The 19,011-nt window shown below is 36.7% G+C and overlaps 1 protein-coding gene across 3 annotated transcripts in view; it reads right to left on the bottom strand.

Annotated features, from left to right (window-relative positions):
• The window catches only part of LOC117334506 (centlein-like), a 97,426-nt gene that overhangs the window by 12,405 nt on the left and 66,010 nt on the right, over positions 1–19,011 (bottom strand). For all 3 annotated transcript variants that reach the window (XM_033894171.1, XM_033894173.1, XM_033894172.1), the window contains 12 exons: positions 18,156–18,241; positions 17,317–17,405; positions 16,964–17,050; positions 16,331–16,454; positions 9,341–9,438; positions 8,941–9,046; positions 8,414–8,564; positions 6,711–6,877; positions 6,030–6,161; positions 4,460–4,606; positions 4,132–4,229; positions 351–459 (listed from right to left, as the gene is read on the bottom strand). In XM_033894171.1, coding sequence (XP_033750062.1) covers positions 351–459; positions 4,132–4,229; positions 4,460–4,606; positions 6,030–6,161; positions 6,711–6,877; positions 8,414–8,564; positions 8,941–9,046; positions 9,341–9,438; positions 16,331–16,454; positions 16,964–17,050; positions 17,317–17,405; positions 18,156–18,241 — 1,394 coding nt within the window. The remainder of the gene's footprint in view (positions 1–350; positions 460–4,131; positions 4,230–4,459; positions 4,607–6,029; positions 6,162–6,710; positions 6,878–8,413; positions 8,565–8,940; positions 9,047–9,340; positions 9,439–16,330; positions 16,455–16,963; positions 17,051–17,316; positions 17,406–18,155; positions 18,242–19,011) is intronic.

Here is a 19,011-nt window from a genome sequence, read left to right as displayed (position 1 = left end):
TAAGGATATAAATTACCATATCTATTCTCAAATATGCCCCCTCCCTTATGGTTCAAATTTAACCCCTTTGGGATGGGCTCAATTGTGAACAAGATTTTGGTTGATGTTTTGAAAATTTAAGTTTTAGTAAGGAAAGGTTTTTTTTTGTGAACAGGTGATTATTTGTGGGCAGGTACTTATTTGGAGATAAATACGGTACACTAAAATGCAATACTTTAATTACTCAGTTCCCTTGTAACTATTTCTTACACTGCCCTGTACCTACAAATTATTTATTACCTATATTATGTACATATAACACAGCTATCATTAAAAAAACATTCCAGAGAAATCATATTATATTGTCTAACCATGCTGTTGGACTCAGTACGAGAGTTGTCCTGTGCCATTCGTAGTTTATTCCGTGTATCCTCAATTAGGGTGCGTTTCTGATTGTTGTCTCTCTCCAAATGGTTGATTCTGTAGTGAAGAAGATTTGGTTATAAATCCACATTTGTATCTATGACAAATATAATAGGGATAGTGAAAACAGATACACCTATATGTCCCAATCAAAACGTTAACCGGAAATATTGCTACAAAGATTTAAACAAAATAGAAATCATTTTCATTAACTGAACCCATACCATAAATATACATGGCATGTAGATGGCACAAGAACCTTCATGCGTAAAAATGGGTCAATAACACATTATAAGGCTGGACTGTAGACCACTTGCCACAAAACTTTATCCAGTTGTTATGACATAGTGATGACTGGATGAAGGGACACAGAGCGTTTACCACAGTACCTACATCAAATTCAACAGATATACAAAAACAGACCTTTATGTAGTTTCCCCCATGACCTGAAATTTGCTCAATACATTATATATATAACATAAGAGGTATTTTTATCCCAATAGAAAATGCCTGAGGTAAGTGGACTGTTCCTAGCCCAGTCAGAGCACCAGCCTACCTAACCACAGGTTAAGATCCATGGTGTGTGCTCTCTACCTGTTGAGGTTTGTTTCTCGAGAAAATGAAACCTGTCTGTGCTATTGTGTCCTCGGGCAAGACACTTTATCCTAATTGTGCGAGATGGCATGCAACGTGTCTCCCATATGTTGTTCAGTGAGGTAGCCACTAGATACTACAAGGAGCCCCTGGCTGTTAACAGGGCGATAAACCCACCCAAACAAACAAACCTAGCAGAATGTCTTTGTTAACTACATGTACATTGTATATGGCCTTCATCAAGGTTATTTGTCTTGTCAATTAAGATCATTTTGATAAATCTTTCTTGAAAGTAACTTATTGACTTCAATGAAGGAGAGACAACTTAAACTGACCTATCCTGAAGGTTTCAGATCTGATCCTAACTTATAATACTTGGGAGATAAATCACCAGTCCTGAAGGTTTCAGTCCTGGTCCTGACTTACAATAAAGGGGAGATAACTCGCCTGTCCTGAAGGTTTCAGACCTGGTCCCGACTTACAATCAAGGGGAGATAACTCGCCTGTCCTGAAGGTTTCAGACCTAGTCCTGACTTACAATAAAGGGGAGATAACTCGCCTGTCCTGAAGGTTTCAGACCTGGTCCTGACTTACAATAAAGGGGAGATAAATCACCAGTCCTGAAGGTTTCAGTCCTGGTCCTGACTTACAATAAAGGGGAGATAACTCACCAGTCCTGAAGGTTTCAGACCTAGTCCTGACTTACAATAAAGGGGAGATAACTCACCTGTCCTGAAGGTTTCAGACCTAGTCCTGACTTACAATAAAGGGGAGATAACTCACCTGTCCTGAAGGTTTCGGACCTAGTCCTGACTTACAATAAAGGGGAGATAACTCGCCTGTCCTGAAGGTTCCAGACCTGGTCCTGACTTACAATAAAGGGGAGATAACTCACCTGTCCTGAAGGTTTCAGACCTGGTCCTGACTTACAATAAAGGGGAGATAACTCGCCTGTCCTGAAGGTTTCAGACCTAGTCCTGACTTACAATAAAGGGGAGATAACTCACCTGTCCTGAAGGTTTCAGACCTAGTCCTGACTTACAATAAAGGGGAGATAACTCACCTGTCCTGAAGGTTTCGGACCTAGTCCTGACTTACAATAAAGGGGAGATAACTCGCCTGTCCTGAAGGTTCCAGACCTGGTCCTGACTTACAATAAAGGGGAGATAAATCACCAGTCCTGAAGGTTTCAGTCCTGGTCCTGACTTACAATAAAGGGGAGATAACTCACCAGTCCTGAAGGTTTCAGACCTGGTCCTGACTTACAATAAAGGGGAGATAAATCACTTGTCCTGAAGGTTTCAGTCCTGGTCCTGACTTACAATAAAGGGGAGATAACTCACCTGTCCTGAAGGTTTCAGTCCTGGTCCTGACTTACAATAAAGGGGAGATAACTCACCTGTCCTGAAGGTTTCGGACCTGGTCCTGACTTACAATAAAGGGGAGATAGCTCACCTGTCCTGAAGGTTTCAGACCTGGTCCTGACTTACAATAAAGGGGAGATAACTCACCTGTCCTGAAGGTTTCAGTCCTGGTCCTGACTTACAATAAAGGGGAGATAACTCACCTGTCCTGAAGGTTTCAGACCTGGTCCTGACTTACAATAAAGGGGAGATAACTCACCTGTCCTGAAGGTTTCAGTCCTGGTCCTGACTTACAATAAAGGGGAGATAACTCGCCTGTCCTGAAGGTTTCAGTCCTGGTCCTGACTTACAATAAAGGGGAGATAACTCACTTGTCCTGAAGGTTTCAGTCCTGGTCCTGACTTACAATAAAGGGGAGATAACTCACCTGTCCTGAAGGTTTCAGACCTGGTCCTGACTTACAATAAAGGGGAGATAACTCACCTATCCTGTAGGTTTCAGATCTGATCCTAACTTATAATACTTGGGAGATAGCTCACCTGTCCTGAAGGTTTCAGACCTGGTCCCGACTTACAATAAAGGGGAGATAACTCGCCTGTCCTGAAGGTTTCAGACCTGGTCCTGACTTACAATAAAGGGGAGATAACTCGCCTGTCCTGAAGGTTTCAGACCTGGTCCTGACTTACAATAAAGGGGAGATAACTCGCCTGTCCTGAAGGTTTCAGACCTGGTCCTGACTTACAATAAAGGGGAGATAACTCGCCTGTCCTGAAGGTTTCAGACCTGGTCCTGACTTACAATAAAGGGGAGATAACTCGCCTGTCCTGAAGGTTTCAGACCTGGTCCTGACTTACAATAAAGGGGAGATAACTCACCTGTCCTGAGGGTTTCAGACCTGGTCCTGACTTACAATAAAGGGGAGATAACTCACATGTCCTGAAGGTTTCAGTCCCGGTCCTGACTTACAATAAAGGGGAGATAACTCACCAGTCCTGAAGGTTTCAGACCTGGTCCTGACTTACAATAAAGGGGAGGTAACTCACCTGTCCTGAAGGTTTCAGACCTGGTCCTGACTTACAATAAAGGGGAGATAACTCACCTGTCCTGAGGGTTTCAGACCTGGTCCTGACTTTCAATAAAGGGGAGATAACTCACCTGTTCTGGAGGTTTCAGACCTGGTCCAAACTTACAATAAAGGGGAGACAACCAGTCTATCCTGAAGGTTTCAGACCTGATCCTGACTTACAATACAGGGGAGATAACTCACCTGTCCTGAGGGTTTCAGACCTGGTCCTGACTTACAATAAAGGGGAGATAACTCGCCTGTCCTGAAGGTTTCAGACCTGGTCCTGACTTACAATAAAGGGGAGATAACTCACCTGTCCTGAGGGTTTCAGACCTGGTCCTGACTTACAATAAAGGGGAGATAACTCACATGTCCTGAAGGTTTCAGTCCTGGTCCTGACTTACAATAAAGGGGAGATAACTCACCAGTCCTGAAGGTTTCAGACCTGGTCCTGACTTACAATAAAGGGGAGGTAACTCACCTGTCCTGAAGGTTTCAGACCTGGTCCTGACTTACAATAAAGGGGAGATAACTCACCTGTCCTGAGGGTTTCAGACCTGGTCCTGACTTTCAATAAAGGGGAGATAACTCACCTGTTCTGGAGGTTTCAGACCTGGTCCAAACTTACAATAAAGGGGAGACAACCAGTCTATCCTGAAGGTTTCAGACCTGATCCTGACTTACAATACAGGGGAGATAACTCACCTGTCCTGGAGGTTTCGTATCTGATCCTGAAGGCTTGTGTTTTCTTGTTTCATCTGTCGTAGTGAAGCGGACTGGCGACACACTTCACTGGAGGACATCTACAACAACACCACACAAGAGGTCACACAGATTTCTCTGTAAGCTTAAAACATTAAACTACATGATGTTGGTTTCGCAGCTGTCATCTTAAATATTGAAAATAGTGATCTGTTATACCTTACAGCTTTCATACATTTACCAACTCAAACTACAAATACAGAAAACTTTAAACATGTAGTTTTCACGGCTCTATCAACTTTAAGGAGAACAAGTATCCACTGTGACATACCTTTAGCCTTTGTTCTAACAGTTTCCAGTCCTGTTCTGTGTGTTTGTCCGTACTAACTGCTGTAGTGACCGTCTCCTCTCTCAGGACCTGTTCACTCTCCAGGTGAGCCTTCTCTTTGTGTAACTTTTCTATTTCAGTACTCATTTTCTGCAGTCAACAAATCCAGGTCAAGGTCAAAGTTATCACATTTTGATCACCTTCAATCAAATATTCAAATACTCATCTTGACTCTATATTCAATGACTCATCCTGAGTCTAATATTCAAATACAGAGCAACCCGCTTATTTGCATAGCCCTTTTTCCATGACAAAATATGCAAATAACCGGAGTATTCGTATAGGCGGAGTTGGGTTTTGGCCCCTCTTATACACTATGTAGATCGTCAGGTAGGTACTCAAAACGGGCGCTATATGATTGTTTACGTTATTTGCATTAAAACCTATTTAAAAAAAAAAACATTATTTAAAATATAAGAGTAAATACGAAATAAATGGGTTGTTATTCTTTGTAAATGTACAAATATTTGCATATACATTTGTACTTCATCGTTTACTACTTGTCACTCCGAGTCTGTGGGTCCGAAATCGGTCATACACGCGTGGGTTGGCACTACGATGTACAATGTGATCGTTTCAATAAACATTCATTATCGTCTTGAGATGTGTTTTGTTCCTGCTATGAGTATATTAGTTGTTTGATCATAGATGATGAACTGCTTAAGCAATAGACTGTCTTAAATGACCGTGAGATGTGCATTGTCGTTTGGGTTTGTTTTGGAAAATTGGCGCACACACACAAAGAGTTGTCGTTCCTTACACATATGCCCCTACAATGCAACGCGCCTAGTAAACAATCATGGCGATCGCAACCTGCCTCAGCGAGTGTTCAAGTGCACAGAACACAGGTTTGGATCGATGCTATAATAAATAAACAAATCTCATCAAAAGATGAGACATATCAATATTTTATTCAGTAATTCTTCTTCACAATGCTACTGATATGGTCTGGATAATAACTAAATGTCGATATCAATGCATCGAACATAACCTGTTTTGACGAAGTGGGAACCAATGATTAGATAACGTTGTACATCGTGTCGAATCAATATGTAAGTTAAAAACACTTTTCATAAAACTTTTATTACGGGAAAATCACAAAAATACCCTAAAATCAATTAAAATTTTTCGATTTTTTGGAATTTTTATATGCATATAAGCGGGAGTCAGTGTTTTAGTCGATGCAAATACACGGGATTAAAATACAAAGATAAAGAAGAAAAAAATCGGGACCTGAGAATTTTATGCAAATAAGCGGGATATTCAAATAACCGATATGCAAATAAGTGGGCTCCTCTGTACTCATCTTGGCTCTAATATTGTTGCTATGATGGTCAAATTGTCATTTTGGAACATCCATGATATAAATTCGAGATATGAATCAAAACTAACATTTTAAGGCAATATGTATATATGTACCATTGTAAGATGATTTCTAATTCAAATCACCAACATCTTATAAAAGTCGTTTCTATATGTACATATGTCCCAAGTAACACACCCATGGTCATACCTGTATATTTTGTTTTGATACACGGAGCCTCTGATTGGCTAAGTGAAGGTCAGACTCCAACTGTTGACTGGCATCTTTGTGTTCCTGGAAAGCCTTCAAAGTTGCCGCCCTTGAATCTCGAAGGTTGGTTACCTGCAGAATTGATAAACGTAGGAAATAATCATAGTGCATATTGTCTTTAAACACTGTCAGAATATCCTGAAACAATAAATCTTTTAAAAGTTTTCAAATTTAATATCCTATTTTAGAGCTCATGTTTAGAGTCGATCTTCCCTTTAAGAGATTTTCTAGACAGGCATAAACCATTCTTATTATGTTATGGTCATAGTACATATGTATATCTCATAGACACCTTATTATTTTATATCTCACATTGAAATATACAAGACTTTGATTACCTGATCTATGATATTTGGTGAAAAGACATCTGGGGTAAACAAGTTTGACTATCAACTTTATCTTACCTCTGAACCTGTTGTTGGGGTTAACAAGGTTGCCTATCAACATCATTTTAGGCTAGTATCTGTTATTGGGGTTAACAAGCTTTCCTATTGACCTTATCTAAGGTTGTTACCTGTTTTTTGGGGTTGATGAGTTTGTCTATCAAACTTGTCTAAGGTATGCAGTACCTATTGTTTGGGGTTAACAAGTTTGCCCATCAACCTTATCTAAGGACAGTACCTGTTGTTGCAGGTTTAGGACTCTCTGCTTTGTCTGTTTCAGTTGTCGGAGGGTGTGATTGTGGGCCATCTTCTGCTCATGGAGTTTGGCAGGAGAGGGGGAAGGGGTTACAACATCCTTTGATGAGGCTTGGCTTATTGGTGAAGTTCCCGTCTCTCGTAACACAACTGTGAAAATAAAGTCAACATAAAATAAGGATGGTGAAATGTTTCCAGCTGTTGGTTGTGATTTGATTCTTTAACAAAGTTTTCAAAACAAAGCTTATGTATGTTACATCTCAAGCTTGAAAAGAAATGATGTAGTAAAAGACAAAACACTGAAACCCACTCTTTATAGATATAGATGAATTATCAAAAATATTTACCATAAAAAAATAAGGAAATAATCCTTTCAAAATCAGTTAATGCAAAATGTATATTGATATACTTCTTTATATCAAGAAGTATTCAAGGAAATTTCATCTTATTTGCAAAGAATATCTAATATTCCCAAGCCGATATTGATCATAGCTTCTCACACTAAATAGTTTGTAGAATCTAACACAAGTGTTCAAGTAATATTGAATTTAGAAAAATTGTTTATCAACTTTGTATGAAATTTGCCATTAGCTTATTTCCTATGAAATAATGAACATTTGAATATTCTATCGATGGTTGCATGACAGTCTATGTACTTAGAGAAAAATGTAGAGTTTTAACAGAAATGTTGCTGTCACCTCCGCCGGCGGGAAAAGTAACAACTATGTCTCGCTTCACATCTCTGATGCATGCGAGACAAAAATATTTTCGGTTAATCAATTCTAGTTTTTGAATGTGTACCTACATACTGAGAGAAAAAAACATTTATTTTACAAAATCAGAAAACGTGCAGTAACCTTTGTCAGCTTGTCACAGAATAACAATGTCATGTCAGCTTGTCACAGAATAACAATGCTTTGTCAGCTTGTCACAGAATAACAATGCTTTGTCAGCTTGTCACAGAATAACAATGCTATATCGGTTTGCACAGAATAACAATGCTTTGTCAGCTTGTCACAGAATAACAATGTCATGTCAGCTTGTCACAGAATAACAATGTCATGTCAGCTTGTCACAGAATAACAATGTCATGTCAGCTTGTCACAGAATAACAATGTCATGTCAACTTGTCACAGAATAACAATGTTTGAGGTGGATTCATTTTATTTGCAAAGAATATCTAATATTCCCAAGCCGATATTGATCATAGCTTCTCACACTAAATAGTTTGTAGAATCTAATTGTTTATTAACTTTGTATGAAATTTGCCATTAGCTTATTTCCTCTGAAGATAATGAACATTTTAATATTCTATGACTATGGACAGTTGCATTAGATTCCCTATAATCATGTTTGCAATGCACTAGTCTGAAGCAAAACCATGACCGACATCACACAATACTTACATCTTACTGTAATAATTCAACAGAAATATAAAAACACTTAAACAATTAAAAAAGATTTGCTAACACATCAAAATTTCCCAAAACAATAAATAAATATATTTATACTTCAGTTAAAAAATCTTGAATTGTGCATCAGTTCATTAAATTTTCATAAAACCATCTTTTCTTTCTCTTTCTTTTCTTTTTTCTTTTAAATTGTATAGCCATCTATTTAATGAACATCAGATTTGAGGAAATATTTTGCCAGAGTTGAAGTTTGAAGAGATTGTGTATTTGTTACCTGTGCGTGCTACATCAGCTGAAGTAGTGCTGGAGGATACTGGGGGGTCTGACTGGGAGGAACGACATCCCCTCTGTAGATTGCGTATGAGGGATCGCCGGGTACGAGTGGACTGTCGTTGCAATAGTGATTGCTTAGCTTTGGGACGAGTCTGGAGGAAAAAAACAAAGTCTACCTGGGCTTCACACAAAAACACAATAACTATCATAATCAATGAACACTGAAAAGACATTATATAATTGAAAATGATAGACATAATATGTGTTGGCCTTGACCTATTTAGTTATCCATCTTAGATGACTTTGTCCTATGTAATTATCTTTTTTACTGACCTTCAATTTGACCTGTGATGATTATCCATGTATACTGACCTTGGCATATATAATTATCTTTCTACTGACCTTGACCTGTGATGATTATCCATGTATACTGACCTTGTCATATATAATTATCTTTTTACTGACCTTGACCTGTAATGATTATCCATATATACTGACCTTGACATATATAATTATCTTTTTACTGACCTTGACCTGTGATGAGTAGGAGCTGTCTGTACAGTCGGTAGGTGAGAGCTGTGTCCGTGACCTTGACACAATGGCTTGTCCTAGAGTATCACTCTCAGTTTCCTCCCTGTAGCAAACAGAATATATGTAACACTAGGAAACTAACATGTGTACTAATATCGACAGAAAAACATTGATGGGCAAAGTTTACTTTGACTAGACCTGTGACAGAGCTTGTCCAAACCCTAAGATTACTTTAAAATTGTAATTATGTCCTAACGATCAATAGATTTAAAAAGGAAACTCTTCAGGCAATATGTTAGATATAGATTTACTATGGTTAACCATTGGAACACAAAATAAACATGTAAACTATTCTCCTGAACAGTTTTTATTGATAATCCTGACAAAAATCACTTACTCGTCCTGAGAGCCGGAGACCTCCTCCCATCCATCATCCTCAAAGTTCCTAAACACTGACTTCATCTTTTCTATACTTTTATTTAGTGATTTCTGGTACTGAAACAGACAATTGAGAATTTTTCGTACATAAACAGATGAACATTTGTCAGTTAACTGCAGTTTAAGATTATTCCTGCTGGTAACAGTATATGGATAGTGGGGAAACAGTCAAAATCAAATGACATATTTTCCACTGACATTGTAGTTAAGGTCTTAATATTTTTAATTTGGTTTACATCAGGCAATAGATAGTAATACATTTCACACCATGAACAAGTCATAATGTTTAGGTATATGGAATACAGGAAACTCCCCCCTCTCCCCACATATGACTGCTAGTGGTTTCCCATACAAAACTGGGTAAAGGAAATTTCTATACACAACTTTGTCAAGACAAAAAACAATTGTAGTAATTTTTTGAAAATGAAAACTTTGAGCCAAAAGAGAAAAGTAAGACTCTAGCTGGACTGTATCAATGGTGACACCCTTATATTCCGAGTGCCCTTTAAACAAGTAGAAATCAAGAATAGATACTTTGATAAACCTTCAAATAAAAAAAAATAAGTGACACCAAAAACCTATACAGTCAATCCTGCTATTATAATATTTTACTTTCCATAGAAAAATATTATCATAACCGAGCAAGCATTATATGTCTCTTGAACAGAAAGCTGGGCCCATTACAATCATAAGACAAACGACTGAATGTAGAAAGAGATGAAAAACATGGAACTAATATCATACAAATAAAAATCTGTAACAACTCATATAAAAAAATTTAAATAGATGTCATCTGTCACCAAAATCACTACAATATCGCAGCATATATCTACTTTCACTTTCAATTTCTTTCAGAAATAGTGCTAAACTGAAGTCGGAGAACTATTATGTAATGTAACATTCAGTTCAAAGGAACAATATCAAGTGTCATTTCCAAGCAAACTTTTGTTTATATTTCCTAGAATAATGCTTTGAAATCATCCCTTTTGTCAGGATTTCCAAAACTTATATTTCAATTTTTTTTCTGATCATCCAAATGCATAGTTACTTAATTCAGTGTAAAATATCACAAAAATCGGTATGATATTAAAGGAATTTAACAGTAAGAAGAAGGATAAATAATTCTCAAAATCCTAGGAATTTGAAATACTACAAAATTAAAATACAAATGTACATGTACTACTTCTCTTCTTCATCCCTTTGATATGAATTGTTCAAGTAATTAGAAAATCTTCTTTAGTAACATGCACCAACAAAAGCTGAACAACTACAGTATAAAGAAATCCACACCAAAATCGTGAGAGACACAGAAGCTTATACAAAATTATTTAATTATTTAATCATGCAATTAAGATACAATGTATGACACAAATAATCACAAAAATCTGACATAAGAGTCAACATAGCACCATGACATTCTGGGTATTCAACCCACATTCCACCCTGGGTCAATATGGGCAGGTAATATGAAGGATTACAGGTAAGAATGATACGGTACGTATTGTGAGGATTACAGGTAAGAATGATATGGTACGTATTGTGAGGATTACAGGTAAGAATGATATGGTACCTATTGTAGTTTATCACAAACACCTGACAACCTGACATCATGCAACAACTTGTTAAATTTAAAACATGAACAAGTCCCATTTGTTTATTATTTCTATATCAGATTTTGTCTTCTCATCAACATACAAGTCAAATCACTGAGGAAGAATTAAATGTAATAAAATGTATATTTACTTAAACAGGAAATAATTTATATCAGCAAATCAAAAATACTGAAATATCTTGATTAAAAATCAAGATGCCCAGAGGGCTGTATTGGTCACATAGATATTTCAGTGATGTGTGATTCTGGCAAAGCACTCTCGTTTAAGGTTATATTACAAAAAAAAACAAAAAAAATAATATCACAAAAAAATTAATCATTTCCTGTTGAATTATAGATAAACATTCACAGGTGAGTTATTTTTTCTTAATTAAAAAAATCTGTGTTTTTGTTCTTGAGCTAAAAGCTTTTAACAAATTGGTGTAAAATGACCAAGCATTAAGATATGGGTTAATCTATGCCAACATTGGCCCCATAGGTAGCCAATATATGATCTAATGAGTATACAGGTGACTGAATACATGGTCTAGTGTTTGGTGAATATGATGCTGTAGCCTCGCCCACCATTCTCCGTTAAGACGATCACACTGACACAGTGCTGGTATATACTTACATGAAGGTGTAATTTGTAAAGCGACTATAATACAGAGTAATACAGAGTAGGAATGTGCACATTTCACCATCACCAATGTCTTTATTTCTATCTATAACTTGTCAAAAGTTCTATTTTCTTTCCTTTTTCTATTATGAAATAACAATGTACATTAATTTCCATTGCTTTAGGGAGGCATGAATGAATATTTGTTCACCAGAAGCAGGTCATGTTCACCGAGGGCGAATACCTGGGCCCATATTCAGGAAACCATTTTCATGATCAAACATGAAATCTGTGCTCAACTCAATGTTCTGTAAACTTTCTTAAATCATGAAATTGCAGTTTAAAAAGAAAAAAAACTTAATACTGAGAATAACATCATACCTGAGGTTTTAACAAAATGCCTTCAAATCATTGAGAACAAAATAAATTCATATATCAGATCTATCACCAAAGGTATTTGTGGCCGAGTACAAAATGTGTATTTGAGCCTATTGGCTCTGGTCTCATTCTCCCTGTACTTTTCAAGGGTCTCCATGTAAATTATTACAAGGTGTTCATGTTCTAGTGAAATCCAAATCAAGTCAATCAAACTCTCTTAAATAATTTGAGACTGTCATGTGACATTGATCTATTTTTAGCAAATCACTACCAGAATGTCTGATGCCTAAGACCTAGACAGATAGGATATAACCAATTAGATAATATATGTTATTTACTATCTGTTTGGGATACATTCTACATCCTTGTGATCTTCCTTGTATTTGGAGGTAAATGTTGACTCCTAACCTACTCAAGTCCACCCCTTTATACTTGAGGACGAAGAAAACAGATCACTTTCAAAAGATGAGATTTTTGTTTTAATAAATACAGTGTATTGAACATTTTAGCACTAGGAAATTTAACACCTGGAAGTTTTAAGTATGAAAATTAAAAAAAAAAAAAAAAACTTTTATAATGCAAAATCTAAATTCTCGATATGTTTAGTAACAAAACCTTTAAGATTAGGATGAAAAATCACTGATTATACTAAGTGAACATGCATACAATATATCTCCAGTATATATAAGTTTAACAAGGGGATATCTACACCACTCTGTCCAGTATATATAAGTTTAACACGGGGATGTCTACACCACTCTGTCTATAATATATCTCCAGTATATATAAGTTTAACAAGGGGATGTCTACACCACTCTGTCTATAATATATCTCCAGTATATATAAGTTTAACAAGGGGATGTCTACACCACTCTGTCTATAATATATCTCCAGTATATATAAGTTTAACAAGGGGATGTCTACACCACTCTGTCTATAATATATCTCCAGTATATATAAGTTTAACAAGGGGATGTCTACACCGCTCTGTCTATAATATATCTCCAGTATATATAAGTTTAACAAGGGGATGTCTACACCACTCTGTCTTCAGTCTAACTACATATAATATATCTCCAGTATATATAAGTTTAACACGGGGATATCTACACCACTCTGTCTATAATATATCTCCAGTATATATAAGTTTAACAAGGGGATGTCTACACCGCTCTGTCTATAATATATCTCCAGTATATATACCGGTAAGTTTAACAAGGAGATATCTACACCGCTCTGTCCAGTATATATAAGTTTAACAAGGGGAAGTCTACACCACTCTGTCTTCAGTCTAACTACATACATAATATATCTCCAGTATATATAAGTTTAACAAGGGGATGTCTCCACCACTCTGTCCAGTATATATAAGTTTAACAAGGGGATGTCTACACCACTCTGTCTATAATATATCTCCAGTATATATAAGTTTAACACGGGGATGTCTACACCGCTCTGTCTATAATATATCTCCAGTATATATATAAGTTTAACACGGGGATGTCTACACCACTCTGTCTATAATATATCTCCAGTATATATAAGTTTAACAAGGGGATGTCTACACCGCTCTGTCTTCAGTCTAACTACATATAATATATCTCCAGTATATATAAGTTTAACAAGGGGATATCTACACCGCTCTGTCTATAATATATCTCCAGTATATATAAGTTTAACAAGGGGATGTCTACACCGCTCTGTCTTCAGTCTAACTACATATAATATATCTCCAGTATATATAAGTTTAACAAGGGGATGTCTACACCGCTCTGTCTTCAGTCTAACTACATATAATATATCTCCAGTATATATAAGTTTAACAAGGGGATGTCTCCACCACTCTGTCTATAATATATCTCCAGTATATATAAGTTTAACAAGGGGATGTCTACACCTCTCTGTCTTTAATATATCTCCAGTATATACAGTGGAACTTCGTTAACTCGAAGTCGACGGGACCACGAAAAAACTTCGAGTTATCCGAGTGTTCGAATTAAGCGAGTTATCGTTTTTGGTGAAAAGTTTGGTCAATATTTGTCAACATTATATAATCATAATAACTTCGCTCTGTCGCTCATCAGTTGAGTGTGAAGATTGGTCAATACATGTAAATATATATGTAATGTTTCGTTATGTCACTTGTAATTTGGTGTAGTTTTGCCGATATACAGTCACAATAAAGTTTCTTTCACTTAGTCACTTCAATAACGATCTGATGTGCAAGTCATGTTTGCAAAAGGTAAACGATAAAACGGAATTCGACAAAATAACAAGTTATTAATGTCAAAACAAATAACCGTTTAAGTTTAACACAGATTGCATACAAAACGTAACAGAACCATTAACTTTTATTGGACATATATAAAATACTGTTTGATCGGCCTACTCACTTTTTATTGATAACCACGCCATTTCCATATGCATTAGCACCGGAAGTTGGGCTGCGCATGTGCGTATAAAATGTTACTGTAACTGAGTTGGCGTTTTATCCGATTTAATAGACAGCACTGACCGTTACAGTTGTACTCTGAACACCTCGGCAGTAATTACGCTATTGTTTCAGCAGTTTAAAGATTTAATAGGCGCCGGTGACTGTGTCATTTCTACACCTGTAAAAACATCAGCCGGGTAGATCTACCGGTGTGTCAGAGATTAGTTCCGCTTGAGCGAACGGGTAGATGAGTTGTTGACTATCGTGTGTACTGATATCGGCGACCGCCTTAGGAAATTACCTGATGTAAGTAAAGCAGTACTTTTTATCACCAAGACTTGTTGTTATAAGATTCAACCGACAATTTCTTTTATGAATTTATGAAACACTTATAATAGCATGTAGGTTAGTAGTGCCGATATGTTCAGTATTACAAACGGAATCTAGCTCTTAAAAAATGTCGGCGTTTGCCACCGATCGACGAAAATTATACTTCGAGTTATTCGAACATTTCAAGTAGGATTTTTATTGTTGGGACCAAATTTTTACTTCGTATTATCCGAGTTTTTCGAGTTATCCGAATTCGAATTTTCCGAGTTTTTTTTACTAAGATAAAGAGAGAATTCGGCCGGGACCGGCGAGGTACTTCGAGTTAAGCGGGGTATTCAAGTTATCCGAGTTCGAGATAACGAAGTTCCACTGTATAAGTTTAACAAGGAGATATCTACACCATTGTCTATAATATATCTCCAGTATATATAAGTTTAACACGGGGATGTCTACACCACTCTGTCTATAATATATCTCCAGTATATATAAGTTTAACAAGGGGATATCTACACCACTCTGTCTATAATATATCTCCAGTATATATAAGTTTAACAAGGGGATATCTACACCGCTCTGTCTTCAGTCTAACTACATATAATATATCTCCAGTATATATAAGTTTAACAAGGGGATGTCTACACCGCTCTGTCTTCAGTCTAACTACATATAATATATCTCCAGTATATATAAGTTTAACAAGGAGATATCTACACCACTCTGTCCAGTATATATAAGTTTAACAAGGGGATGTCTACACCACTCTGTCCAGTATATATAAGTTTAACAAGGGGATATCTACACCAGTCTGTCTATAATATATCTCCAGTATATATAAGTTTAACACAGGGATGTCTACACCACTCTGTCTATAATATATCTCCAGTATATATAAGTTTAACAAGGGGATGTCTACACCACTCTGTCTATAATATATCTCCAGTATATATAAGTTTTACAAGGAGATATCTACACCACTCTGTCCAGTATATATAAGTTTAACAAGGGGATGTCTACACCACTCTGTCTATAATATATCTCCAGTATATATAAGTTTAACACGGGGATGTCTACACCGCTCTGTCTATAATATATCTCCAGTATATATAAGTTTAACAAGGGGATGTCTACACCGCTCTGTCTTCAGTCTAACTACCACAATGTGTTACGTAAGGAAACTTCAGGTCTTTTACTTTTCCTGACCTTAACAAACTTTTCCTGACTTATATAACTGTGACAGGTATATACATGTTTGTTACAAAGAATTACTGTACAATATCAGTTCTGGTACTATGATTATATTTTAACATAGTTTTCACAATTTTCTGTATGCCAGGACACAATGTGTGAAGAGGCTTTAGTGCTGATTTTTTTTGTTTTTTGTTTGTATTGTTATTTTCCTTATTTTTCAAATCTGGTAGTATAAAACAGAGTGGCGACATTTGGATACAGATAATTCCTTTATATGCATTCATAAGAAGCTTACCAGAGCAGAACACTAAAACTTTAAATTTCTATGTTTCTTTCTTTGAACATAGTCCAGATGGAATTAATTCTGGTCTCAGGCCTGTTGTACTAGTTATAGGTTGTCTCCCCTTACCTGTCTGGCCGCATGACTTCCTGATCTGTTGCGAATCCTGTGTTTGGATTTTGACCCCGTCACTTCCTTACTCTGTTGTAGTATACTGTTCCTAGTTCTCTCCTCATCAAGCTCTTGTTCTAACCTGTTGTGGAATCAACATAGATGTGAACAGAGAAAACCCAACAAAATCAAAATTTCCACATCATGTAAGATCATTTTTGAGAGCTAATTTCTAAATATAATTTTATTGCCCCCAGCAAAAGTGTTATGGAGTGCCAGGGTTTTTTCTTTGTTAAATATTGTGAATGATGAATTGATTAAGATAGATGAAAAAATCTAGAAATTGTTTGTAAGACATAAATGCCCCCAGTGCCACTTGACACCACGAAACTTCAGCAGTTCCTGAGATTAGCTAGTTACATTGTATTGGGACTGGACAAGACGGGACAGAGATCGGTAACACTATATGCCCCCCCCCCCCCCCCCCCCCTTCCCCCCATGGCGGGGGCATAACTATGTGTTAGGATATTTCTAGTACATATGTTATTATTACATGGAAAAACATCATGACTTTTTGTTTAATTTTGTGTATGTGTGTCTGTTTGCAGTGTCTACCATGTCGTTTTATCTGTGATGGTCTCCCCTACTTACTGTTTGATACGGTGTTTGTAGTCAGCAGTCTGTATCCGATGCTGAGCTTGATCTTGTTTTAACTCCAGTAACTCTGCCTTACGAGACCTAATAATCAACATAAGTACAATGTCTTACATTGATTAAGAAAAATCTTAAAAAAAAAGAAAAAAAAAATCCTTTTATTTAATTCTTTTCTTAAGAAATTTAAACATTACTGGAGGATCTCAACTGATCATTCGTGTATAACATCAACTAACTTAACCCTCCACCTGTAAATCATTTGACGTCCAAACCCTTCAGGTATTTAACAGTATTCAGGAAACTTAGAGCAACTGAATAGTTACACTTATAAAAACATCTCTGATATAAACCTTTTTTCCTCCAGTAGATTTCGTTTTTCCTCTCCTATATCATCCAGCTCCCTCTGCATCCTATCCAGATTGACTTCCTTACTTTGTATCTGTAAAGCAGAGTTATAGCACTGTAAAACACTTTCTGAATTCATTATATGTTGGGATAAAACAGCCCATTATTTGTAAAAATAAGACATTTCCATAAATAACAATCCCTAACGAATATGGAATCATATGCCAAGAATGGGCTAACTCTGATGTAGGTCAAAGGTCAAATTGTAGGTCAGAGTAATAATACAATGTAACTTTTGATACCGGTATGTGACAGACCAACTCACCTAGTTAACCCATGACCAAATTTCTATTGACAAGTTGTATCGGGAAATGGAAATGAAGCTCGGACAATTTTTTCTTTGATATAGGTCAAAGGTTAGTTGATACCTACTTTTGGTACATGACACAACACTTCACTAGGGGAACCCATGCACCCTAATGATGAAGTTTGAGTGACAAGTAGTGAAAGAGAAAGAGTGCAAATTAACTTTTTCTTTTTGATGCAATAAATATGTCAAAGGTCAAAATTTATGTCAAAGTTCAAAATGCCGGAGGACAGTAACAGGACACAATATAAAAGCTATATCCCCCTCCCCACCCTTCAAACTACGGTTCCCATAGTTCTAATAGATAAGAAGAGTAGAGAAAGACTGAATGAATGAAAATAAACTTCACAGATATCATGAAAGAAAATGTTTCTTTGGTAAATGGAGATCTTTTCCTTTCAGTGATTTCTGCTGGTCAATGCTTTTGATTAACATAAGTAGGTAACGTTTGTGTACCTCAGATTTGAGCAGACGTACCTCAGATTTGAGCAGACGTATCTCAGACTCCTGGTCAGACCGTGCTTGTACCCTGAGATCAGTTTTGCGTCTGTCATACTGTCGACCTTGAGGAGATAAAAAGGTGATTTTAGTAAGACAACAACCCCACCAGTAAAGGAACGACTGAACCTAGTTACAGAGAACACTAAAGGAAACAACTGAACCTAGTTACAGGGAACACTAAAGGAAACAACTGAACCTAGTTACAGAGAACACTAAAGGAAACAACTGAACCTAGTTACAGAGAACACTAAAGGAAACAACTGAACCTAGTTACAGGGAACACTAAAGGAAACAACTGAACCTAGTTACAGAGAACACTAAAGGAAACAACTGAACCTAGTTACAGAGAACACTAAAGGAAACAACTGAACCTAGTTACAGAGAACACTAAAGGAAACAACTGAACCTAGTTACAGAGAACACTAAAGGAAACAACTGAACCTAGTTACAGAGAACACTAAAGGAAACAACTGAACCTAGTTACAGGGAACACTAAAGGAAACAACTGAACCTAGTTACAGAGAACACTAAAGGAAACAACTGAACCTAGTTACAGAGAACACTAAAGGAAACAACTGAACCTAGTTACAGAGAACACTAAAGGAAACAACTGAACCTAGTTACAGGGAACACTAAAGGAAACAACTGAACCTAGTTACAGGGAACACTGAAGGAAACAACTGAACCTAGTTACAGGGAACACTAAAGGAAACAACTGAACCTAGTTACAGGGAACACTAAAGGAAACAACTGAACCTAGTTACAGGGAACACTAAAGGAAACAACTGAACCTAGTTACAGGGAACACTAAAGGAAACAACTGAACCTAGTT

This window comes from Pecten maximus, chromosome 9 (genome assembly GCF_902652985.1).
Source record: "Pecten maximus chromosome 9, xPecMax1.1, whole genome shotgun sequence".
NCBI classification, from domain to species: domain Eukaryota; kingdom Metazoa; phylum Mollusca; class Bivalvia; order Pectinida; family Pectinidae; genus Pecten; species Pecten maximus.
Note: the sequence above shows the minus strand (reverse complement) of the source record. Positions and strands in the feature narration are given on the sequence as shown.